The sequence below is a fragment of the Erithacus rubecula genome (genome assembly GCF_903797595.1).
Source record: "Erithacus rubecula genome assembly, chromosome: 16".
Classification (NCBI taxonomy): Eukaryota; Metazoa; Chordata; class Aves; order Passeriformes; family Muscicapidae; genus Erithacus; species Erithacus rubecula.
In genome coordinates this window covers 16,699,177-16,724,089 of record NC_136668.1, presented here as the reverse complement: position 1 = coordinate 16,724,089, position 24,913 = coordinate 16,699,177, and the positions used below count along the sequence as shown (strand labels likewise).

The window sequence follows — 24,913 nt, the reverse complement described above, 5'->3', positions numbered from 1 at the left end:
CCCTGCAGTTCTGACCCTGGCCTGGCCGCCGTGCCGCTGGCCCTGTGTTTGCCTTAGTCTGGGCCAGGCACAGTTCAGCTGGGCCAGGCACAGTTCACTGTCTGTGAGCAGGAGCAGGCACCTCGTGAGAGCCCTGGGCAGCTGCTGGGACAGCACAGTGACCAAGCTGCCAAGGCAGAGCTTCACTGGGGCTGTCACTGAGCCCAGCCAGCTCTGCGGGGCTCGGAGGCACCGTGAGCAGGACACGTTCTGAACGAAACATCTCAGGGAGAGGGACACAGTGACAGACAAGGGAATGGCTTCAAACTGCCAGAGGCCAGGGTTAGATGGGATATTGGGAAGGAATTGTTCCCTCTGAGGCCCTGAGCATTTCCCAGAGCAGCTGTGGCTGCCCCTGGATCCCTGGCAGTGTCCAAGGCCAGGTTGGACAGCCTGGGACAGTGGGAGGTGAAGGGGTGGCACTGGATGGGCTTTGAGGTCTCTCCTGGGATAAATGTCCCTTTATACATCTCTGCCAGCTCACAGCCAGTTTGTAACTCCCCACTTGCTTAAGCTGCCTAGAAAGTACCAGTGACCCAAAATGCAGTTAAGCACAGAATATTTTTGGCACAACCTGGGAGCACTGGCTGACTGATTTTATTGCCACTTTTATTGCCTCCAACCTCAGGCTGTGCTTGGAGGAAACACGAGAGGCTGAGCTCAGTCTCGTGTGCTCTGAGCCCCAAAATACTCCAGCACTGAGCTATAAAAATTGCATCAACCCAGCTTCCTGAAGTGAGAGCCTGAGCATCATTGTCTTCCTGACAGCCCAGCCCTGAGCACTCTGAGGGAAACTCACACAGGGAAACGTCATTCCTGCCCTGCAGATAAGATAAACCCCCAGGACAGCTCCAGGAATAGCACAGCAGAACACCAACGTGTTGCTCTGCATGGGATGGGAGCTGGAGGCAGTCAGTGGAACACTGGGAGGAAAAAAATTAGGATAAAGGAACCAGCCACGTGTTCTGAGCTGCCAACAGTGAAGGTGTTTCTATACTCAGAGACACAAGGTGAATTTGTCACATATTTAAGCAACTTTTATTACCAGCAGCTGATTTTTTTAATCATCTTCAGGCCTTAAATAGTCTTGCTTATTCTGGCAGTTTTCAAGAAGGTTCTAATTCAGCCTCTTACCACTGATCAGATATCAGAGTGTAGTTAATCACTCAATTAACATTTGTATAACTAGGTAATTAGAATCAGAGGATCAGAGAACAGCCCAGGTTGGAAGGGACCTTGGCAGATCAGCTGGTGCAGGCATTTTGTGGGAAGGGAGCCCAGAGGAGTTACCTGGCACCCAGTGCAGTCACCCCCTGAAACCCCCAGGCTGTTCCAGGGACTGATTGTTCTCACTGGAAAAAACTCCTTTATTACACAGAGATGAAACCTCTCCTGGTGCAGCCTGTACCTGTTTCCCTTCATCTTCTGCCCAGGGCTCCCATGGAGAGTGATCCTCTGGCCAGAGGTCAGGGTCCATCCCAAATCCCAAGCCACCAGCCAGCCCATCCAGCTGTAATCAATACCAAACCAGGGAGTGTTTGTATTTCACAGATCTCAAGGCTGGCGGAAAAGCAGCAGCCAGTGCTGGGAAAAATAAAGAGGACAAGGAACAATTTCAAACCAGCCCTTGCTGCACTTTATATTGAGGAATATTTCAACGGGAATTATGAAGGCTGGAAGTGCTCTAAGATAAAAACATCCGAGCACATGGAACTTCAGCCTGATTATCTGCCTGTACAGAGAGAACCAGACAAGGGATTTGATGCTCCTCACCTCAAACAGCTCAAGACACGGATTTCACACAGAGTCATGGGGCAAAGTTACAGTTTATTATCCAAGGCTTATCTCCCTGTTAATCCCCTCTGGCCACGGGAACAAGCACAGCAGGTCCCAGGGAGCCCCGTGGTCACTGCTCGTGGTCACTGCTCGTGGTCACTGCCCGTGGTCACTGCCCGTGGTCACTGCCCGTGGCACTGCCCGTGGCACTGCCCGTGGTCACTGCCCGTGGTCACTGCCCGTGGTCACTGCCCGTGGTCACTGCTCGTGCTCGTAGTCAGCCGGGTTCTTCCTCTTGAGCCGCTCAAACTCCTGCGTCCCCCAGGAATAAATGAGGTAACCGATGGCCAAGGCTGGCAGGGACAGAGGACAGGCACGGTCAGGGGACAGCAGAGAGAGGGGACATTGCCAGAAAGGGACAATCTCCATTAAGGGACAGTGAAGAGGGAACGCTGCTCTAAGGGGATAATGCAGTGAGGGAACACTTCACAATAACGGGACTTTCAAGGTAACGGGGCATTCACAATCAAGTGGCACACGGTGCAGTGAGGGGACACCCACAAAAGGACACTGCAGGAGGGGACACTGGAATAAGGGGATTTCACAATATGGAGACACCGGGAGAAGGGGATTTCACAATATGGGAACACCTCCGTGAAGGGACACTGCACCGCGAACAGCAGCCACCTCCCGCGACAAAACAACATCCCACACCCCCGGCCCCATGCTCCCCTCCCCAAACTTACTTACACTACAAAGGGGGTACAAAAAAAGAGGGGATCCCCCCTGTACTCACGGGGCACCACCTTCAACACCTGGGAGGCGAAGCGGCGGCCCACGTTGGGAACGCCGTGGGACACGATATTGGGGAAGGCTTGCTGCTCGAAGGGAGACAGGCTGTAGGTGATGACATGGCGCACCCGCGCCAGGTTCCCGAAGTGCTTCCCCATGGTCACCGCGGTGTCCCCTCGGTCACCGCGCAATGGCCGCCGCCCGCCCCGGAACTGCCTCAGCGACGCCTTCCGGGGCACCGCCAGCTGCGCTGTTTGTAATTAATGGGAAAGGCGATGAAATAATGTGTGTGATAAATCACAGTTATACTGAAGTGTGTTTAACAGGGGATTTGTACTAAATGATGTGCGCCATAAAGGGGCCCGGCCTGAGGGGAGGGGGGGGCGCGAGGCGCCTGCGCCGTGAGGGGAGGGGGGGGCCCTCAGCGCGGAAAACGCGCCAAAAATAAATAATGGAGAAAAAACCCACAATTTTTGCGGCGATTGTGGGGTTCCGATGAAAAATATAACGGAGAAAATACCCCACTTTTGTGTGATGACTGTGGGGTTCCGATGAAAAATAAATAATGGAGAAAATACCCCACTTTTGTGTGGTGGTTGTGGGGTTCCTATGAAAATTAAATAACGGGAAAAAAACCCCACTTTTGTGTGGCGATTGTGGGATTCCGATGAAAAATAAATAATGTAGAAAATATCCCATTTTTGTGTGGTGACTGTGGGGTTCCAAAGAACAGCTGGAGTGTCTGCAGCAGAAAACTGTGAAATTATGGAATAGTTTGTGCTGGAAAAGGATTTCAAAGATTAAATATCCACCACACCCCCTCCTGCAATGAACATAGCAAACAATGTTGGAATTATTATTAGAATGTATGAGACATCTTCCACATAACTGAAATTACTATTAGACTATATTAGATATCTTCAGTTTTACTGGAATGATTAATAGAGTCTATTTTAACTATTAGACTGTCTGAGACATATTCCATATTATTCGAATTACAGAATATATTTGACATCAAACTTGTTCAAATTATTCTTAGAATATATTAGAGATCTTCAACATTATTGCAATTATAATTAGAACATATTAGAATTATAGTACTATATCAGCTTCCACATTAACAGAAAAGTATTAGTATTACTATACTATAATAAATCATCTTCCACCAATTGAAATTATTAGAAGATATTAGAATTATTAGGTATATTTAACATTATTGAAATTATCATTAGAATAGATGAGGATTGTTAGAATATTATACATTTTCACCATGATTTGAATTATAGTGGAATTATTAAACTGCATTAGACATTTTCAACTTTATTTGGATTATTATGATGTTCTAGACATATTTGCCATTATTTAAACTATTAGATTTGTTTGAATGTGTTAAACACCTTCAGCATTGTTGGAATTGTTATTAGAATATGTTAGATAAGTTCAACATTATTGGAATTATTACAATATGTTATACATGTCTAATATATTACTATTTGAATTATTAGACTATATTAAAGATGATCCCCATTAATAGAATATTTTAGGATTATTGGACTACATTAGACATTTCACCATGATTAGAAGGATTTGTCTCAGGAAACAACTCAATTTATTCTCTTGTCTAGCAGGTGAGCAAAGCCAAATTCCCAGAGTTTGAAGGGATGAGGAGCAGTGACACAATCCCAACTCAGTGCTGGGACCAGGATGGATTTACACCGAGATTGTGCTTTGAGCTTTTGGTGCCAAGCTCTTTGATTTCAGCAGAGACTGAAAATGGAGCAGGATTCTCCTTCTGGGCAGGTTTGTGCCTGCTGCACCTCCAGGAGCTCTGCAGACACCCCAATATTTGTGGGGTCAGTGAGCAGGGGAAGCATCACAGTGACACCCCCAGTGACAGCAGCCCCACCCTGCCAGGCTGAATTCCCACCTCTGGAACTGCTCAGGATCTAAGGTAGGGGCTGAGTGCACTAAGTGACAGCACTTGTTTATTAATCCAGTAGCAAGTCAATGTTAAAGGATGCTCTGAACAAGTTTTACAAGATAGTGCTGCTGCACAGCTTTTAATTAATAAACAAATAAGAATCCCCACTAAAGCTGAGGGGGCTTGTGTATGAACCCCAAGTCTAGAAGGAGAAAATGAATGATAATAAATCAATTACAGTAAAAATTTGGTGCGAAAGCATCTAGAGTTGAGGCACTTGCTATCTACAATCTCATTGTGAGAGGAAACAAAGCTGTGGCCCCACATTTCTGAATATTAAACCCATTGAACAACACTTAAATCAACACATTTAAGGCTTTTAGAAGCTATTTTTGGGGATTAAGCTTTGTAAATAATCTTTCCCACTTCAGAAGCCAGTGGCAGTGTGGCTGCAGTGGGCAACCCTCTGCCCTCACCTCGTGGACAGCTGCTCCTTGTTCTTGAGTCAAAGGAAGCCTCACCTGATGCCAAATGTCACCAAAATAGTGCCTTGATCTAAGTGTTCACAAATTACCCGCTGCTGCCCTTAAATTCTTACCCTTCTTTTAGCTGAGAAAGCCAAAGAGTGCAACAGAAAAAAAAAAAGTTTAAAAAAAAAAAAAAAACCAAACTGGTAACTCTTTACAGAAATGTGAGGAAGGGTTTTGTCACCCACTTGGAAGAGCTGGAATGTGGTGGGAAAAGAGAATGAAAAACTGAAGAAATAGTTCTAACATTAAAGATTTGCTTCTCTTCCTAATCATTGCTGGAGATGCCACACACTAGGGCTCTGTAGAGGCAGAGTAGCAGGCACTGCATGTCACAGTATGTGTGATAACCATTTATTTCTCTCTTTTAAATCTGTAATAAAGCAGCTTAAAAATAGACAGTAGTTGAAACCTTCCCCCCCATTTTAAATGCAAAATTCTCCCGATAAAAAGACACTATTTACATTTAATTGCACATTCTAGAAAGGCTGAGTGAGTACAAAAATCGGTGCTCTGATGTGAACCCCTTCTGTGCTAAACCCCCGAGTTAGCGCAGCGCTGCCGGAGCCGATTGCCGCAGCAGATGGAGAGAGCGCAAAGCTCAAACCCGCGCTGGAGATCGCGGGCCCCGCTAGCGGCAGGTGCAGCTGGTGGCGATCATGTCCTCGTACTCCTTGTAGGCGATGGAGCCGTCGGGCTCGATGGTGAGCACGCTGAGCGGGCTGTAGGCGGCGGGCACACACGAGGGCCGGGGCACGGCGGGGTCCAGGCGCTCGTAGATGAGCGTCTGCACCATGGTGTGCACGGGCGAGCCGTAGCGCTGGCCCAGCGCCCGGGGACAGTCGCCGCGGCAGAACTGCGGGCTGTACCTGTGCGGGGCGATGATCCAGCGGTCCCAGCGCAGCTGGCTGAAGCTCAGGCGGAAGTTGTGCAGCTTGCACTCGTGCTGGGGGATCGCCAGCTGCTTCAGGTACTCGCTCAGGTTGTGGGGTGAAGGGGCTGGGGTCGCTTTGGGGTCATTCCTTCGCTGGCGAGAGGCCCTTTTGCCCTGAGGGGTGCTCTGTGCTTTGCCACCCTTGGGAGGATCCACCAGCGGGCTGCTGCTTTTCCTCCCGTGCTCCAGGGAGCTCCCCCGGTGATAAGCTTGCTCACTGGTGTCATTCAGATAGAGCAGAAGGGAAGGGGGAACCAGTGTCACATTTACAGCGTTTGCCAGTTCCGTGCTCCGTTGTGGGTCACCCATCACACACGTGAAGTTCAGAGCCATGTGGACGTTCCTCCTGTTCGCAGCAATCAGAGGCTGCAGGAAAGAAGTCACATCCATTTCCACCCATTTGCGTCTCCTAACGTCAAAGTGCAGGCTAAAAGCTAGAGAGTGGGAAATGCTGGGACAAACTTGGCTGGAAAAATCATGTTCTTTAAGGGATAAATGGCATATGCAGGTAATGGAAGAGGAAATGGGAACAGATGTGTCAAAGGAATAGAGCAAGACAGACTTGAGTAAGTGCTCCAGAGTAGTAACACGATCCAAGTTGAAGAGTAAATCCACCGAGTGAACATCTCCTGGGAAGGGAAACAGATTCCTGTAGTGTTAGTGTGTCTTATTTTTCCATCCAGACATAAGTATCATTGTAGTAGATAAGTAAAAACTATTCAGCAGCAGAAGAAAACAATTTAGATGGATTCCTCTATATTTACTATGTGAAATTTCTACTTTGGTCAGGGACATAAGAGTTAAAAATTAAGAAATTAAAACAAACCAAAGAAAACCCTAGATTTTAACAACTATCAGGATTCATTTCTTTAAAAGAACCAGCACAGGAGGGAATCAGCTGTTGTCTCTTTAGTGCTGTATGGAGTAACAGGAACTAAACACTCCAGATGATACAAACCATGAACTCCACCTCAAAGGGCTGTTCCTGTGCAGCAGTGCAGTGCTTGTGTTTATGTCCTTCTAGTGAAAGATCTGAGTCAGAAGAACTCAGGTCACCTCAGTAGGATTAACAGCCAACAATTTCTAGGTGCTGTTGTGATCAGCTCACATTTAAGAAAGCTATGCAAGCACCATAGCTTTCAGGGTACCCAGCCATCCCAGCTCTGAACCTGATTTACAAATAATTCTACACTTCCCTTCAGGCTTTGGTTGTGATTCTTCTCTAGCAAACGCACCAGGCAAGGAGAGGAATCTCTGGCAGTTTGGTACAAGTCTGGTACCAGTGCTGTGGTTTTTTGAGATAAGCAGCACCAAGATGTGCTGCCCATTATACCTCAACATTTTTTACACTTCTCTTATTTCGCTTAGATCTGCTTGTGGCTTTTTCTGACTCACGAGGAGATGAGTCAGCCCAAAACTAGCGCGGTGTTCCCCAGCCTGTGAAGTCTGTGCCTAATGCCATTCAAGGAGAAGCAGGCTATGAAAAACTCCCACAGTTTAGGAGAAGCGCCTCCAGGACTAAAATAGCAGCAGCTCTAAAGAAAGGAAGTATTTTTATCTCTTGCTGCCGGCACGCAGAACACACAGAAACCCCGAGCAACCCCCGCAGCCCAGGCACCGCAGACGTACCGCTGCCCGGGTGGCCGGGCTCGCACTCCCAGCACGGGGTGAAGAGCCGCGCCGTGTTGTAGAGGCGGCCGCGCCGCGCCCTGGGGATGCCCTCGCTGGTGGCGGACAGCCTGTAGAGCCTCTTCATGTAGCGCAGCGCCCGCGAGTCCGGCTGCAGCCGCGGCGCCGCGCTGCGCCAGCCCCGGGAGCGCAGCGCCTCGAGCAGCGGGGGCGGCACGCCCGGGGCTGCTGCACCTGGCAGCACCGCGCCCCCAGGAGCTGCCAAAAACTCGGGGGGCTCCTCTGAGCCGCCCCGGGAGTGGGGAGAGCACTGGGTGCCGGCAGAGAGCCAGGGCAAGCAGCAGTACAAACACACGCAAATCCTCCAAGTGCTCTCCATGCTCTTGAGGGCTGCGGATGAAAAACAGAAAAACACCTCCCCTCAAGTATTCAAGGAAAAACAAGAGTACCTGAGCCCCAACCCTTATATAGGTTGCAGCTGTGGAATGCGAGGGAGATTTCTTTATGATTAGGAAGCAAAGAGAAAGATCTGCAGCTGGCCCCTGAAACCACAGGTTCATTGCAGTTGGGCTAACTTGGCCCTGAACGCTTATTGTAAAGAGATACTAATTCTGAATTAACCTTTTTCACATGGGAAATGACAGGCTGGGAGCGAGTGCCAGCCCACGGAGGGAGCTGGGGAGGCATTGTGTTGCCTAGTCTAATTAATCCTGCTTTATTTGCAAGAATATATAAAGCTAAATATTACTGCTTTTAACCTTTGGCTTCTCTCCATGTAAGAGTCTTTTTCACCAGCTCTGAGCTGAACAACTCAGTCCCTAGCTGCTCACTGGGTAAAAAGTTGTGGGTTTTGTTAAGGAAGAAGGTTTGAGGCTGCTTTGAGAGCAGCTTACAGGCAGCTTAATTTAGGGGTTATAGCAGATGTTCTCCCTCTTGCCTTGGTGTGCTGCAGTGGAAAGCTGAGTTTGCTGAGCTCATTACTCTCTCTCTTTCAGCTTCCCTGGTGTATTTTCCTGCCTGACAAGCTCTTGTTTACAAGTTGGAGAGCAAAGAAAGCCCTGAAGAATCAAAAATTGTGGAACATGGAGAGCCTGCTGGTGTTACCTTGCCCTGTTTGCTGCCTGAGGTGATGTTTGAGGTAACCTGCTGTACACCAGCTGGGAGTTATTTTTCAGAAATTTTTTTATTGCTCCTAAATAAAATAACAGTTCTGGTCCTTCTTGCAGGATCTCTGCCATGGTCTTCAGCTGTGGCTTTAAGGTAGGAGTAGGGAAATTGTTGCTCATGTTGTTGGTGTCTTGTTTAATTTACATTATTATTGGATATGGTTAAGGTGCAAATCTGATGCTGCAGACTCCAGGAGGGCTGGAGGTTTTTGTGATTGGGAAATACAAGGGATTTTCAGAAATCCTTTCTTGTCTAACTATGTTACTTGATATCAAGGCAAGCAGTAATTGTGGTGGTCAAAAAGGTTGCTGAATTTACTTTAAATTACAGAATTTATGGAATTTTAGAAGGTACAGGGAACAAAAAGGAACAAGCCCAAGCTTTACAGCATCTGCTCAGTGCTGGCAGTGGCTCACTGGTGATTGGACTGGTTCCCACTTCCGTCTTCCCAAAATAAGCTCTATTTATTTTTATCTTAATGGGTCAGGGCTGCAGCTCCTAAGCAGAGCTAATGGTCTCAAGGGCATCCTTTAAGTTTAAACAGGGTTTTGACTCATTTTTATGGGGGCTTTTGGAGAGGGACAATCACTCTCTGTAGGCTGCTTACAGACTTCCAAGTTGCTTTTATGCAGGGCAATAAAAATTACTCAAATCACCATCCCACACTAAGACTGGAGGCCTGTTGGGTGCAAAAATGCTTCTTCTTTCCCATTAGCATCTCCCCAAAACCCCAAAGCACTGACACTCATCTTTGGTGAGGCACACTTGTATTGTTATCGCTGGGTTTTAGGCTGCCTCCAGCCTCGGGGTGAATTTCAGCTCTTCTGGCATTTGCTGAATCATTTTATTTGGTTACAAAGTCGTGGCTGCAGGGTCAGTACCTAACAATGAAACCAGTGAGTGCCCAGAAGATAAACAAGGGGAAATCCTTCCAGGCTGGGACACAGCCCTGTCCTGGGCTGGGAACTGATGTTCACTCACGTTTAGGCACTCCCACTTCTCCCCCACAGCACGTGCACAGCAGCAGCAAAGGGTGATTGAACCTTGAGGTGACTTTGTCCTGCACGATTAAGGATGGTAAACCAGATATATTTATATAGAAATAAATGGTTTATCATGCTAATGATAAGATAAAAAGGCCTTAAACAGAATTATTTGCTGCCTAGTATGAGTAGCCAGAACTACTAGTATAGTACAGTGCACTGTTTTGAAGCAAAATTGAAATTTATATTAAAGCAGTTTTATTGGGGCAGTTATATTAAAGAGAGCAAAAAGTGTTAACTAGAGAATGATGTTAGTCATCCAGATCTGCCACTGTGGACAAATCTCTTTGGCTCAGCCCTGAGGAGTGGCCTTGAGGGGTGTCCCCAGTCCAGGGAAGAATCTCTATATTCTCTCCAAGAGGAGTGTGTTGGAAAACCCTCTGTTAAACAGTGGGCCTGGGCTGTCAGTCAGATGTGTCTGTGCCAGCTCTGTGCCAGGTGTGTCTGTGCCAGCTGTGCCAGCTCTGTGCCAGGTGTCAGTAGCATCACTTGTTTGTTCCTTTATCAGGCCTTTTATTACCTGCCACATTTTCACCTCACTTTATGGGTTAGGCTGGTTTTAGCATTATTCACCCCAAAAGCAGCATGAGCCCCTTCTCCATTCACTGTCAGCTTTTTGAGCAGGGCATTGTTTGAGCTGTTCCACCCCCATTCCTGGCAGAGCATCCTGAGCAGGGACTGCACCCCCAGCCCAGCCACAGCTGTCCCTGAGCCAGCCCCCCTTCCCTGGGACCCTGGGGACACTCCAGGAGTCACAGCACAGAGGGGACAAGGTCTGCTGTGATGTGCCCTGCAGTGTCTCACTGACACAGAAAGCACTGAGCAGGAGTCTCAGGCTGCTCTGGTTGTCTGTGCAGTTTGTTTATTTTACAAATTGTGCTGCCAAGTGTTCTCAGCAGAGCTGTCTGGGACCCCGATGGAGCCCGGCCTGGGTGTGCAGCACAGACAGATTTTCCATCTGCCTGGCAGAGCTTCCCAGCAGCTTCTGCCCATGCTGTGACTGAACTAGGTCAGGCTCTCACTGCCTTCCCCACGCTGCAGAGCTGGGCACAAAATCACCCTGAGCTGTGAATTCCCTGCTCCTGCCTGGAGCTGCCTGGCAGGATTGCTGTGTGTCCAAGCATCCTCTCAACCCTGACCCTGTCACACCCATCCCAAGCACAGATGCCATGGAGCAGGATAAGCAAAGGAGCTTTTCCTTTTCCACACCATCAGTGTCTGAGGAAACCACTGTGGCTTCCTAGTCTCATCCAACTGGCACCACAGCAAAGCCCACAGGAGGCTTTCACCTGGTTTTTATTTCACATGCAATGCCTTGAGCCTTTTGGCTCACACCCAGGCAGAGGGGCCCAGCATGAGATCTGGGCTCTTACAAACTTGATGGAAACAGGCAAAAAGTGAGAATTTCTATCTGACAATACCCAGAGCAGCCCTCAGAGCAGTGTCTGGGTCTGTCCCAGCTGTGCTCACCCCAGTGCCAGAGGTGAGCCAGCTTTTCTAAAGCAGCCCTTTTCCCAGGGAAATGCAAAAGCCAGGATTGCAGGGTTTGGGAAGGGGGGGGTTGCTCAGAGTCAGGGAGCTCTGTGGGACTGTCAGCACAGCACACAAACAGCCCTGTGCTTCCTCAGCCAAATATTCCCAGTCCTCCCAGGAACATCTAAACTGGCCCCAGCTCACAAAGTCAACTGTGGACAGACTTCATTTTTATGTTAGATCAGTTTCCACCAAATGCCAAAAGCAAGCACAGGGGAAAGCTTAAAAATAAACCACTCTGAGAAGGATGAATTTGGGCGGAGCAGGGAATGACAGTTCCAGCACTCTCCTGATCAGCTGATGTCCTGCTCTGAGCAGAAAGGATTTTCAGGCTGCAGGGCAGGGTTTGGAGCCCTGCCACCAGACACACGCCTGTCCCACACCCCCTGAGAGATCCTGGAGGGGCCAGAGCAGGAACCCACAACCAAAGATGAGCCTGGTCAATGCCAGCCCTGGCAGCATCCCAGAGCATCTGCTCCAGCCTCAGCTGCTGCTCCTGCCTTATCTCAAGCAATTGTTGAGGGGTTGTAATTACTTTCCAGATTTAAAACAAAATCCCAATCCTTTCCCAAGACAGAAGCATTCCTGCCCTGCAACCCCAGTGACAAAGATGTATTCTGCATTGACATCAGCCTGAAGAAGTGCTGAGGTACACATTTGCATTTGCAGACCTTCTGCTTCATGACTTCATCCTTAAAATCAAGCCTGGAGTGATTCAAGTGAGTTTCCACCCTTAGGACAAGATTTTCTTCCCTTTAATGCTCCAGGATAAAGTGTCAAAGTTGTTCTGCAGTTGGTGGGCAGCACCTGCAGCAGAGAGGGGCAGCATCAATCAGAAATGATCCAGGCAGACCCTGAGCCTTTCCTCCAGGGCTGTGGGGGAGAGGCAGAAAGAGAAAAGCTCCCCAAGCATCAAGAGCTTTCCAGCCACATGTGTGTAAAAATCTCTTCCCGTGCCACGTGACGGAGGAAGAGGCACAGATCCATTACACAATAATAAAAATATGCCTTTGGCAACGTGGAGCCAAAGGGGAGCTGCTGCAGGAAACTCACACTACGCACCAGAAGGAGTAAAACAGGAATAAAAAGGACCCAAGTCAATCCTGCACAGCCCTCCCAGGACCTGCTGTGGCAGGACAGGGCTGGGGATCTGCAGCAAAACATCTGCCTGAAGCCCTGGGGGCTGCCAGCCCCTGTCAGGACCTTGCTGGGGAGACCAGGCTGGTGAGTAGATCAACTTTTCCTTTTTCTGCCTCTCCCTCCTCTTAACCTTAACTTTGAAAACTTCCCAAATAAGGTTCAAGTCACTCAGCACTCAGGTTTCCAAAGCCTGTACAGGAATCCATAAAGACAACAGTTGCCAGTTAAAGAAATAACACCAAGAGGGAAACATTCCTCAGCCTGTGCTGGGAGCTCCCACCTCCTTCAGCCTGTCCCTGCGCTGGGCAGCTGCCGAGACGGGCTTGGGCTGGGGGCTGGGCAAGGTTTGGCACAGGAATTCCTGGTGTTTCTGCTCCAGGCTAGGCAAGGTTTGGCACAGGAATTCCTGGTGTTTCTGCTCCAGGCTGGGCAAGGTTTGGCACAGGAATTCCTGGTGTTTCTGCTCCAGGCTAGGCAAGGTTTGGCACAGGAATTCCTGGTGTTTCTGCTCCAGGCTGGGCAAGGTTTGGCACAGGAATTCCCGGTGCCTGAAGCCAAGAAAGCACTGCAGGTTCAGGACAGAAGGTGCATCCTCTGCTTTCCCTCCTTTGCCTTTGCTTTGTGCAGCAGCAGGGAACTGATCAAACCCCTGTTGGTGTAAGTACTTCCCTGGTCCCTATCAGTTAAATCTACCCATTTCAGGTGTTCTGTCACTGCTGTCACACCTGATTTTAGCTAAATCAGCCTTGCACCCAAGGGCTCCTTTTGCTTCCACCCTGGGGATGCTGCAGGGCAACCTTCAGAGCTGAGAATTAGGCTCATGGGGATAAGCATTATCTTGAGGATTAATTAAGACACCTTGAGGTACACCAGGAAATTGTGAGGCAGAAAGATGAATGTTTTGTTTGAGAAAGCCTCAAATTCTGGAAGGAAATAGAGAAGAAAGTCACAGTGTTTGCTCACTGCTGTCCCCTCATCCTGCTCCTGCCTCCCTCCAAGCAGCAATTCCCCCACACAGGGGGCACAGGGTGGCTTCACTGACCCAAAAATCACCATCCAACCACTGCACGTGCCTCAAACCCTGCATCTGGCAGCCCTCAGGGATTTTCCTCTGGGATTTCAGCCCAGCTGCCCTGGAAGCAGCAGAAAGTACAGCTGGTGCTGGCTCTCCCAGGCAGGATCTTTTCTTACAGAAACACTTCTCTAATGCACAACAGGCATTGGTCATGGCCCAAAGATCTCTAACCCTGGTGACAAAGCCATTGGTTAAAGTGTCACTGGAAAATCAGCCCTGCTGCTGTACAGCCTCCTGTGCTGGGCTGGCTGCCCACACCACAGAGAGGGGAGGTGCTGATCTGCTTCCAATTTGCTTTTTGGAGCTCATCAGACCTTCTACATCGAGCAGCAATTTTCCTTTTAAGGTGGAACACCATGAGGTTTGTTCTCTTTCAAAACGATTTCTTGAGGAGGTTATTTATAGATTCTCTGGTGGACGTGGTGGTGCTTTGCATCCCACACACGTTGCTGGGATATGGGATGAAGCTTCTTGTGGAGCCATTAATTAGCATCAGCTACTTAGATACTCCTCATTTATCCAAGTATGGTCCCACAGACCTCCCAGCCTCAGGGGATTTTGTTTGCTATTTTTTATCCCATCTGGTCAAGGAGCTGGGTTGTTTCAAGGTAACAGAAATGATTGTGGTAAGAAACTGTCAGAGCAGGAGCTGCTCTCCCACTTTTGGCTCTTTCTTGTAGCTTTCTTCTTCACATGAGGCATTCCCAGCTTTTCTCCAGGTTATACTCCACAATGACATTTTTCCCTGCCACAGCTTGAGTCACATCTATCTCCAGATGCCTGTCCCTTCTCTGCCCCATTAGCAGGTTCCTGGGAAGCAGGGATGCAGCTTTCCTTATGATCTCCCCCTCCACAGGCATTTGGAACATTTTGTTTCCCTTTCCATGAGCTCAGGAGCCTTCATTCAGCTTTCCACATGAACACTGGGTGGTGTTTTCCATCTCACAAGTCCAACCAATGCCTTTCAGCAGCAGGAAATCAGAGCTGAAGAACCAAAGGGCTTAGCAGCCAAATCCAGCTCTGGATCTGGTTTGCATTTCCCTTTCCTCTGCATGTTCTTAATTATAATATCACAGAAGTGGGGGCTCCCACTGAGCATAAATATGTAGGATCAGCTGGCTGGGTTTGGAGCATCTAAATATGCATTTCCACCCTTCAGGAGCTGAGAGCAGGATGAGAGCTGAGGCCAATGTGGAATTTAGCCAGTGCTTTAAGCATCTTATTTCCAGTGCAGGAGTTGCACTGGGGAGCTGCTGAAGCTGAGCTGCAGTGAGGAAGGGATGAGGCTCTGAAAAAGGCACTAAGGCCTGGCCCAAAGCCTACCCAGCCTCTCTTTGTGCTTTAAGAAACCTCAGTGACCCAACACAGGCAGGTCATGCTGGGGATGTTCCACCAAATCCTTTCTCCTTTTTCCACTCCCCTGGTCCCAAGCAGCTGCTCTCTGCACTCCTCTGCATTGCTCCTGGTGGTTTTGGGGAAAAGACACTCAGGGAGCAAAACAAAATGCGAGTTGGCCATAGATACAGACTTGGAGAAGAGAAAGTTTGATAAAAATATTGGTGTGACCTAGAAAACTCGGTGAGCCAAGTGGTTGGAATGGCATGACACCAGGCCAGCAGCTCCCCACCCTGCCGAGAGAGCCGCAGCATGGCCCTTTCCACTCGGGCTCCGGCAGCGGTGCCACAGCTGCTCCTCTCCCGCCTCCTCCCGCAGGCTGTGCCATGATCTCCGCGGCGCTGCTCCTCTGCGCCCTGCCCTGCCTGGCCAGCCACATGCTGGGCGGCTCGGGGCAGCGGCAGCAGGGCGCCCAGCTGGCCTGCAGCCTGCCCGGGCCCCCCGGGCCCCCCGGGCCCCCCGGCCTGCCGGGCACCCCCGGCACCGTGGGCAGGATGGGCTTCCCGGGCAAGGACGGCAAGGACGGCCAGGACGGGGACAAGGGCGAGCACGGCGAGGAAGGTAAGGGAGCATTCGAGGTGGCAGTGGCGGGGGCTGAGCAGCCCCTCCACAGCTGAACTCCGCCAGCAATTCCCAATGATCCCGCTCATCCCGGGGGCTCCCGACCCGCCCCGTGTCCTGACAGCTCCTGTTGGCTTCATTCTGTGGCACAGCGGGGTTTGCCCTGCGCTGATCAGGGCAGAGGAGACAAGGAGCTGGTCTGTGGTTCCTGCTCCCAGGAAAACATGAGAACAGAACGATGGGCAGTGCAGCACTGGCCGTGCTGACCCCATCCAGAGCAAAGCCCGGAGCTGAGGCGGGCTGTGCTCTGTTGCTGCCGGGATGGAGGAGCAGGAGCAGCCTGTGCGCAGCGGTGATTTCCCTCTGCCACACTAGAGAGCACTCCTGCCTCAGCAACGCCAGCGAGCCCAGCCCGCCCTCCTCCCTGCCCAAACCGGCAATCTGGAGAGCACATTTCCAACCACAGCAGCTTCTCGGTCTGCTCTTGCTACAGCAGGTCAAGAGACTCGGCATAAATCCTCACGGTTTTGCTCATATCAGATACCACCGAGCCAGAATCACTGCCAGCCCCACTCCCTCCCCACCCCAAGGCAGCTCCTGCCCCTGGTGTTTGCTGGTTCATCCCCCAGATGGGCTGGGCTGGCCTCTTTGCCACATCTAGGTTTACTTTTACTTTAGTTTTAAGCAGTCTCATGCCAAATGTAAAAAGAAAAAAAAAAAGAGACATGAGATCAAAGGTATTCACCTGCTCAAAGTGAGGCTCCAAAAGCTTCACAAAGCTGCCCCACTCTGTAAAACACAAACATTTAAAGCTTGTCTTTTAATTCCTCCTGTTTCTCAAGAAAAGCCAGATAATGGAATCACCATTTTTTCCTTAGAAAGGATAGAGTTCCACACCAGCTCCCTGCCTGCCTTGGCTGGTCAGTCTGGACAGATGTCCAGCCCCCAGTGGGATTTTGTTGGGATTCTCACACCAGCAATAGCTTCCTCTTAAATGAAATCCCTGCTGCAATGCTAACTCTGCTGTATCAGCTCTTTCCCTCAAAAGTGATAAGAAAAACTGATAAGGTCATTTTTCTTCCAGGTCCCCAGGGCAAAACAGGAAACCCTGGCAAGCCAGGCCCGAAGGGGAAAACAGGAGCCCTTGGCAAGGCAGGGCCCCGGGGCCCCAAGGGATTAAAGGGCAATCCCGGGAAAATCGGGGCCCCGGGGAAGAAAGGGCTCAAAGGGAGCCAGGGGGAGCCTGGGCTGCCAGGACCCTGCAGCTGCACTGGCAGCAGGGCCAAGTCTGCCTTTTCTGTGGCAGTGTCCAAGAGCTACCCCAGAGAAAGGCTGCCCATCAAGTTTGACAGGATCCTGATGAACGAGGGGGGTCATTACAATGCTTCCAGTGGCAAGTTCATCTGCAGCATCCCAGGGATTTACTACTTCACCTACGACATCACCTTGGCCAACAAGCACCTGGCCATTGGGCTGGTGCACAATGGCCAGTACAGGATCAAGACTTTTGATGCCAACACTGGGAACCACGACGTGGCCTCTGGCTCCACCATCCTGGCACTGAAGGAGGAGGATGAAGTGTGGCTGCAAATCTTTTACTCAGAGCAAAATGGGCTCTTTTATGATCCCTACTGGACAGACAGCTTATTTACTGGATTCTTGATTTATCCTGACCAAGATTATCTCAATGAAGTGTAGGAGGAGAAACTATGGGGGAAAAGAGGAAATGGGATTCAATCCAACAGTGTGGCCTTACATGGGGCATATCTGGGATTATCAAATTATTCCACATTTGCCTATGGGATTATCAGTTGATTGCACCCTGTATGGGCTATTTAGACCTTTCCTTGATGTCATCAAACCCACAGGGCTTCCAGGCTTTCAGCAGCCTCATGAATGTCTCCCTCCCAAAGCCACCCATTGTATATTCCACGATTATTCCAGCACACCATGGACAGATGACTCAAATATTGGTGCAGAATGCTTTGGCTATTGCATTGTTATAATAAAACATGGAAACCAACAGAAATTTCCTAAAGCTGAGCTGGGAAGTGTCATTGATGCTGGAGATTGCCACTGGGCCTCCCCCCCTGCACCCCAGCACAATCCTTGTTAATGGAATTAGGCTTTGCCAGCCACTTCAGAGTCAGGAATTTGTCAGCTGGAGTTGTAAAAGTCCCTCCCAGCCCCATCAAGGCAGTTCTAACAGCAAAGGCATCTGCTCTGCAAAGGAAGTGATTAGAAGGTCTTGTTTTTAAGGTTCAGGGCTCCTCTCAGGGCACAAAGTGGTGCTCTGAGCACCACTGGTGTCCCTCAGAGCACAGAATAAGAGTCACAGAAGAGTTTAAATCTCATCTTGTTCCACCCCTATCAGATATTTTGGTAAGCATTAACATGAGGTTGTTTGTAGTACCAAGAAAGAGACAAAGACAGAACTTTATCTTATTTATTTTATTGTTGGCTTTCAGTGCACTAGAAGAGACTGGCCTTGCTGCCTTAGGCAATCTTTTTGCTGGTCCTTTTGTAGACTACACCAGAAGAAGTAGAAATCTGCAACAAAGAACAAACCAAAACTTTGGCTGAGCAGTGTAATCAGAGCTCCAGAATCCCAGGGTAACAGCCCTGGGGATGGCTCAGAGCCTGTGCTTCACTTAAGATTTTTTTCTAAACTTCAAATTTTCAGGATTTTCTTTGTTTTTATGAACTGCCCTGGATGTTTGAGCACTCACCTCTACCAGCTTGCCCCCAGAGATCTCTGCAGTGTGTCTGTAGTTGGGGAAATCAGCTACAAGTTTCCCATCTTCCATTTTGACAGTTGCCTGTAAGAGAGAAAGGGTTCATGTTGCTGGAGCTGCTGGAATTTCTGTCACCAGATTCTATAAACACCTGATGCTGGAAGCTTATGAGGCAGAGGCTGTGTGTGGCACAGGTGGCCTCATGCACTAAAATCCATGGGCTTGTTCTTGAATGTTCACAATTGAACAGACATTTGTTCCATTTCCAATTCCTGCAGGTTCTAGATCTCTGCATCACTCATTAACACCTCTGCAAACAGTCCTGGCAGGCAGCCCAGCAACCAGTGATGATGGAATCAGGGAATCCCAGGATGGTCTGGCTTGGAAAGAGCCTTAGAGCCCCTCATGTTCCACCCCCTGGCATGAATGGACACCTGCAATAGGTTTGCTTCTCCCCCTAAATCCAAAGCCAGCTGAGGCAGGGGAGATGAAGAGCTCCATGGATTTACCTTGAACTTCTTGCCTCCCATGGTCTCCATGTCTGCCTCGCTGCCCACGGTGAAGCTGTTGGTGGTGCTGCGGCCCCCGGGGAAGTGCTGAGTCCAGGTGAAGTCATTCCCATTCTGCACCACCTCAGTCACAATCTTGCAGTTCCTTCCCATTTCAGCCTTGTCACTGGGGAGCCCTTAAACAATGACAGCACAGAGTTCATCAAATCTAAGCTGAATTTGAACTGAAGGATGGCAGTGGTGTGCTTCTTCTCAGAGCATCTAATTTGTTGTTCATTTCCTATGTTTTAACTTTTTTACAACATCAAAGCCCTGAGTTGGAATTACTGATGTAAATAAATATATTGGTACATTAATGCATTTGCTAAAATAAATCTTGCATTCTTGTTCCCTAAAAAACTACAAGAAAAAAGTACAAAGTACATGAAATATTCCCTTCTCCTTAACCTACACATGCAATGCTTGGAACCTCATGTGTAGGACCTTGGGCCTTTAGTATTTAGCTGCACATACCTGTTTTTATATTTGCTCTTCCTCTTTAATTAGATGCACATGGAATCATGGAATCTTTGGACAGTTTGGGTTAGAAGGGACATTAAAGATCATCCAAACCCTGCCATGGTCAGGGACACCTTCCTCTCTCCCAGGTGGCTCCAAGCCCTGTCCAGCCTGGCCTTGGACACTCCCAGGGATCCAGGGGCAGCCACAGCTGCTCTGGGCACCTGTGCCAGGGTCTCATCACCCTCACAGGGAAGGATTCCTTCCTAATACCCCGTCTAAACCTACACCCTGCAAGTCTGGATCCATCCCCCCTGTCCTGTCACTCCATTCCTTGTAAAGTCTCTCTCCCTCTTTCCTCTAGCCCCTTCAGCCACTGGGAAGCCACAATTGGATCATCCTGAAGTTTCTTCAGGCTGAACAATCCCAGCTCTCCCAGCCTTTCCCAGGATTTTTATCCAGTCCATGCCCCAGCCAGACTCACCAATCTTCTGCACAAAGGCATCGTAGTTCTCATCCCCCTCGAACTCGTATTTGCCTGCGAATGCCATTGTTCCCTCGGGATCAGCCTGGGGCAGAGGAGCAGCAGCTGGATCAGAGCAGGATGGATCAGCTGGGCTGAGCCCTGGCTTTATAAAGCATCCAAGCTCTCAGCCCACCTGGCCCACACCCCTTGGAAACAGAACTTTATTGTCCCCGTGAGTCACAGCGATGCCATCGACCCGAGTGAGAACCAAGGTTATCAGGCAATTGTGCATCCTTGCCAATAACCTGGAGAGCAGCAGGAATCAAGGCCAAAGGCTCCATTTCCCTTTAGGGCAGATTTCAACAAAATTATGTCTTTTTACTTTTAAGATTTCACTGTTTTTGCATTCAGGATGGAATAAAAGTAAAATAAAAATGGACCATGCACCAGTTCTCAGCTCTGCAGAGAAAGACCTGGGGAAGCTTGTGTCACCACCAGGGTTTCCTTTGCACTTTTGATTTAAAAGTGGCTGTTAAATGACTCTGACTACCTTGAAAACATATTTGACACTTAGTTTGTTAATTAAAACTACTTCAGCTTAATCTCAAGATTGCTGAACTCAACAAAACTTCCTTTCTTAGCTGGACCCAGTGCTGAGGCCCCACCTGTAAAGAGCATTAGCACAGGGAGCAGGGCAGGGCTGGCACAGCCATGGAAGCCTCAATCACTGCTCTGTTCCAGAAGGATCTGCACAACCTTGGGAAGGAGGTCCATGAACTCAAGCCATAAACTCTCCTGCTCACATAAAACTTGCAGGGACAATTCCACTGGCAGAGCAACACCACAGGGACCTTGGGAGAGAGATCAAGCTGGATAAGGAAAGCAGCCCAATCCCGTGTGAATGGATGGAGATAATCAGATTATATGAACAGTACTTGAGTTTTTATGCTCCTTGTCCATAAAGATCAGATTATATTGATATCTGTCCCATGATGAGATACAGAAATGCTGACAGCTCCACACAGATATGGATAGAATATTCCATAATCCCATGTGTGATTCTGCTGGTGACAAGGAGCAGTTACACAGGAAAGCTCAGCGCTGCGTTTGAAGGTACCAGGATGATGTCAATTCCAAGTGTGTGGCATTTGGAGACAGTGAACAGGAATAAGTTGTCAGAGAAGTAAAACTCTTGTGGAAGCTCATCCCCAAAGGAAAAGGTCATCCAAAGTGAGCAGTGAATTCCCTCTGCCTCCCGAGTCAGCTGCCTCTGATATGCAAAACAGCCGAGTCTTCAAATGCTGCTGGGAACAGAGGGAGCTTTAAGGAGCCAAATCAAAGCCTTGGAAATCTTTACTTTGAGAATTTGCTTGCACAAAATAATAACACAACGCTTTTGCCTTCCTTTTGTCTGTGGAGTCCCCTGGCCCTTGGGTGGCTCCCAGCAGCTGCCAGGTTTATTAACCTTCCAGAAAGCCAGGCAGAATCACTGGGAGACAAAACGAGGACAAGGGAGGCAATTCCAGCAGTGACTGAACCCAGTGCCGGGCTTTGAAGTGCTTTTAGAGCTGGATTGAAACTGAACTGGGAGTGCGGATTCAAAATATCAGTGGGAGCTCTCCAGTGACCACAGAGCTCCAGTTAATGACTCCCTTCGAATGGAACTTGCTGGGGAAAGCCTGCGGAGCCCTGAACCAGCCGTGGCAGCCCTCCTTAGGAAATGCTAATGATTATTAATTCCTCTGGTACTCAGAGTAATCATTGCTAATGAATTCAGGATGAGCTCATTCGGCGTTAATGTGCTGGGTAATTCCAGGGGAGTCCTGTAAGCTCAGCCTTGTTAAGTGTCCGTTTAGTCTGGTCCGAGGTGCTGCAGCTCTCCAGCCCTAAAGAGCAGAGAATTCATTACCAGGATGGGGCTCAATTATTGCACAGAGCTCAGGTTGCACAGAAATGCACCTGCCAAGCTCCACAGGTGACACAGCACAGGGATGTGGGTCTGCCCAACAAAACCAGGAAAAACAGGAGCTCACCTGGAGACAGAAACACCTGTAAGGGAGGAAGGCACAGATTTCCAAAAATCCTGTGCTTTTGAGGACTCTCTAAAAGAAAATTCAATTATTTATTGTGACAACACTGCATCAGGAGAACCTTCAGTGTGTCTGGATCTCCAGAAAAGAAATTTCCAGAAAAGTAAGACAACCAAAGGATTCATCCAGGCTGGCAGAGCCTCTGTAGGAAGAGCTGGGATCCCACTGGTGTTCCTGATCTCTGAGTGGAACCTCAGGGGGATTGCTGAGGTCTGGGCTGGGAATTACAGAGACAGAAAACTAAACCTGGGGAAAATGTACCTGGTACCACAACTCCTTGGGAATTTAATTCCCTCCTTTCTCCTTTAATGAGCTATCCTGTGGTAAATATTATCAGTGGTAGGCAGTTTAATGGGATGGGGATGCTCAGCAGAAATGGGAAACTATCTTGATATTTAACAACTACAACAGAAGACTTGAATTTTGTAAAGTCAATTTGGATTTGTGTATCCTGAAAAGGCACAGGAAGACTAATTTTGGCTGCTCTCAATTTGGCTCCCACAAAACTGCTCAGATTCCTTTGAAGTATCATCCTTGGATTAAGAACCACTGTGGAATATTTTGAACTCCAATGGTTTTAGTCTAATATAGACAATATTTCAAAGGTTGCTAAAAAGAAGATGTAATTCAACTTGATCTGTGGAGTCTTCTGGTCAAAAATCAGAGTTAAAGCTCCTCTCTCTATGGATTTTTTTATATAGAAATATATGAAGTTCTAATTTAGTTAATAACTGACAGCCCTAAAGACAGGAATCATTGCAACTCTTCTGGACTTTTCTGAACAAACCCCAAAGCCACCCCCTTTATCTACACAGTTCATGGGCTGTTGTAAAGATTTTATTACTTGATAATATCTGTGTGATTGTCCTTGCTTATCAGATAGCACAGCTCCAAATGGAACTTATCCTCCAGGGAATCTAACAGGGATTTCCTCACCTGGCTGTGGCTTCCAGAGAACTGCTGCAGCTCCAGATCATTCCCTCAGCTGTGCTTCCCAGGGCTCAGGCCACATTCAGTTCCATTCAAACACTGCTCCTTTCTTTCTCTGAGGGCACATCTGGTTTGCAGCTGACCTTTTGGTGTTCCCCATCCCCTCCTCTCTGTGTCACCCTGAAGCTTTTCCTGGTCTCCTCTCCCCTGGGACAAGGCTCAGGTGGAGCAGCACCTGCCTGGAGCTGGGGAGGAACCACCCCAGGAGCCAACCAAAGAGGGTTTTCACCAGAAATCATCCCAAAGGTAAGCAGGAGAAACCAATATTTGAGTGCATTTTTCTTATGCCAGTGCAGTGTTTAGTAAGAGCCCCACTGAAAATACTGATCCAAGTCAAGTGTGCAGGGACAGACAGAGTCTGAGAGGCAGAGAAGGATTTCTTTCCTTGAAATACAAGAAAAGCCAGTTTTCTTTGCACAGAAAGCCTCTTCTGGGCCTCAGCTCTGCTTTGATGTGTGTGATTCACAGCAACATCTCACTGCATGCTTTCAGCTCTTTGAAATTGTTTATATTGCCTTGGATACATTTATCAGGAGAAGAAAATATACTTCTGTGGCAGAGCAAATACACACATTTCACATGCCATTCCTTCCCCACCTCCACACCAAGCACATCTTTGCATCTCTTGTTCCAGGAGCTGCTTTTATTACATCTGGTGTCCCTCTTCTACAGTTTGATTTATTCCTGAGTTGCTCAGCACTAAGTTGGCTCTTATTAATCAATCAGCATTGATGGGAAAGTGGGAAAATGAGACTGGGTTGGTAACAGCTGTCATTTTCTCAAACCCTGGAGTAAGTCACATTTCTCTTAAAGATTCCTTCCAGAATCAGAAGAAAAATCTGGAAAACACTTCAAAGTCTGAACTTCTACTTAAGTGTTGCTTTACTCCAGAGTACCAAACAACAGCTGCTTCCCTCCTAAACAAGGGGAAAGCATCAGGGGCCAAAAAGCCCCTAAAAAGTGGCAGATTGGCTCAGCTGGTCAGAGCAGGGTGCTGAGAACACCAGATTTGTGGGTTCAGTCCCTGCATGGGCTTAAGAGTTGGACTTGAGATCCTTGTGGGTCCCTTCCAACTCAGAACATTCTGTGATCTGGAAATTTGTTTATATTTTAAAACTTCATTTTTAACCTAAATTTGTCTTTCCCAATGGCTCAGGCTGGTGACATGCACAGGTCACCCTCAGGGTGCTTCAAACCTCAGTGATTGATGAGGAGCCAACTCCCCAAAGTTCAACCTCCTCAGGCACAAAGTGCTCTTGCAGAATCTGCATTTGAAAAGGGTTTGTGTGCAGGAGCAGTGCAGGATGCTGGCTGTGCCTGTGGCTCCCCTGGTGGATCCAGGAGCAGGATTTGTCTGGCAGCCAGGTGAGCTCACCTGTGCTGGGCCACAGCACCATCCAGTGTCAGCTCTGAGCTGCTGAACCCTCCCCTGCAATTCCAGGGGAAAAGCTGCAGCTCGTGCCCTAAAAGGCAGGAGAGGTAAAGAAACCAAAATACCTCAGCTCTCCCTGCAGCAGGACTGGGGTTTTTTTACATTTACAGAATTCAGGATCACAGGCTGATTTGGGTTGGTAGGACCCTGAAGATCCTCCATTTCCAACTCCTGATTCAAAGTTTGAGACCACAATATGGATTTTGAAGCCAAAGGGGAATCTCTTGGGTTTTAATCTGCATTTCTACAGAGTTTTCTCCCTGTGTTCTGTACTCAGGGCCTGTTTATAGCCTGGTTTTGGGGGGATTTTTATCTGCACTGTTGCCACCCAGCATTGTTTGCAAGCCAGAGCTCACTAAGGCTCTTTGGCCAGAGCATTTGAATCTCCTGAGCCCCAACCTTTGGTTGCCTCCCCCTCCTCTCCCAAAATAAAGCCCTGCAGGTTATTGGTACTCCCTGCTTTCTCTGCTGGCACGAGGCTGAGCCAGGCCCAAACCCAGGATCTGTTTCCTCTCCCCTCCTCAAAGCTGGAAAGCAGCTCAGGGAAGGTGCTGGGGCTGGGTGTCCCTGCATGGAGGAGGAAATCCCCCAGGAAAACAGGGAATGAATCCCTGCAGGGAGCATTGGCCATGGAATGATGCTCCCAGGGCTGAGAGCAGCA

The 24,913-nt window shown here is 48.8% G+C and overlaps 4 protein-coding genes across 8 annotated transcripts; 1 reads left to right on the top strand and 3 right to left on the bottom strand.

Moving 5' to 3' along the window:
- Positions 1–2,035: 2,035 nt before the first annotated feature.
- UQCRQ (ubiquinol-cytochrome c reductase complex III subunit VII) lies at positions 2,036–2,844 on the bottom strand. Its single transcript, XM_079320176.1, has 2 exons — positions 2,612–2,844; positions 2,036–2,168 (listed from the first exon to the last, which is right to left on the bottom strand). The coding sequence occupies exons 1-2, from the start codon at positions 2,763–2,765 to the stop codon at positions 2,074–2,076; spliced, it is 249 nt and encodes an 82-aa protein (XP_079176302.1). The 5' UTR covers positions 2,766–2,844; the 3' UTR covers positions 2,036–2,073.
- Positions 2,845–5,395: 2,551 nt separating this feature from the next.
- GDF9 (growth differentiation factor 9) lies at positions 5,396–8,283 on the bottom strand. 2 transcript variants are annotated; one of them, XM_079320000.1, is made up of 2 exons: positions 7,619–8,283; positions 5,396–6,618 (listed from the first exon to the last, which is right to left on the bottom strand). In XM_079320000.1, the coding sequence occupies exons 1-2, from the start codon at positions 7,995–7,997 to the stop codon at positions 5,687–5,689; spliced, it is 1,311 nt and encodes a 436-aa protein (XP_079176126.1). In that variant the 5' UTR covers positions 7,998–8,283; the 3' UTR covers positions 5,396–5,686. The 2 variants fall into 2 exon arrangements, with proteins under 2 accessions (XP_079176126.1, XP_079176127.1); XM_079320001.1 differs by having other exon boundaries at positions 5,396–6,615; positions 7,619–8,056.
- A 4,003-nt stretch (positions 8,284–12,286) lies between these two features.
- On the top strand, positions 12,287–17,575 carry C1QTNF2 (C1q and TNF related 2). Its single transcript, XM_079320007.1, has 3 exons — positions 12,287–12,585; positions 15,290–15,532; positions 16,617–17,575. The coding sequence occupies exons 2-3, from the start codon at positions 15,298–15,300 to the stop codon at positions 17,228–17,230; spliced, it is 849 nt and encodes a 282-aa protein (XP_079176133.1). The 5' UTR covers positions 12,287–12,585; positions 15,290–15,297; the 3' UTR covers positions 17,231–17,575.
- A 145-nt stretch (positions 17,576–17,720) lies between these two features.
- On the bottom strand, positions 17,721–22,935 carry FABP6 (fatty acid binding protein 6). 4 transcript variants are annotated; one of them, XM_079320017.1, is made up of 5 exons: positions 20,858–22,935; positions 19,759–19,843; positions 18,777–18,952; positions 18,262–18,351; positions 17,721–18,082 (listed from the first exon to the last, which is right to left on the bottom strand). In XM_079320017.1, exons 1-5 carry the CDS (start codon positions 20,963–20,965, stop codon positions 18,029–18,031), a joined length of 513 nt encoding a protein of 170 aa, XP_079176143.1. In that variant the 5' UTR covers positions 20,966–22,935; the 3' UTR covers positions 17,721–18,028. The 4 variants fall into 4 exon arrangements, 3 of the variants coding, with proteins under 3 accessions (XP_079176143.1, XP_079176142.1, XP_079176141.1); XM_079320016.1 differs by lacking the exon at positions 20,858–22,935 and adding an exon at positions 19,934–20,814; XM_079320015.1 differs by lacking the exon at positions 20,858–22,935 and adding an exon at positions 19,934–20,808 and having other exon boundaries at positions 17,721–18,351.
- Positions 22,936–24,913: the final 1,978 nt, after the last annotated feature.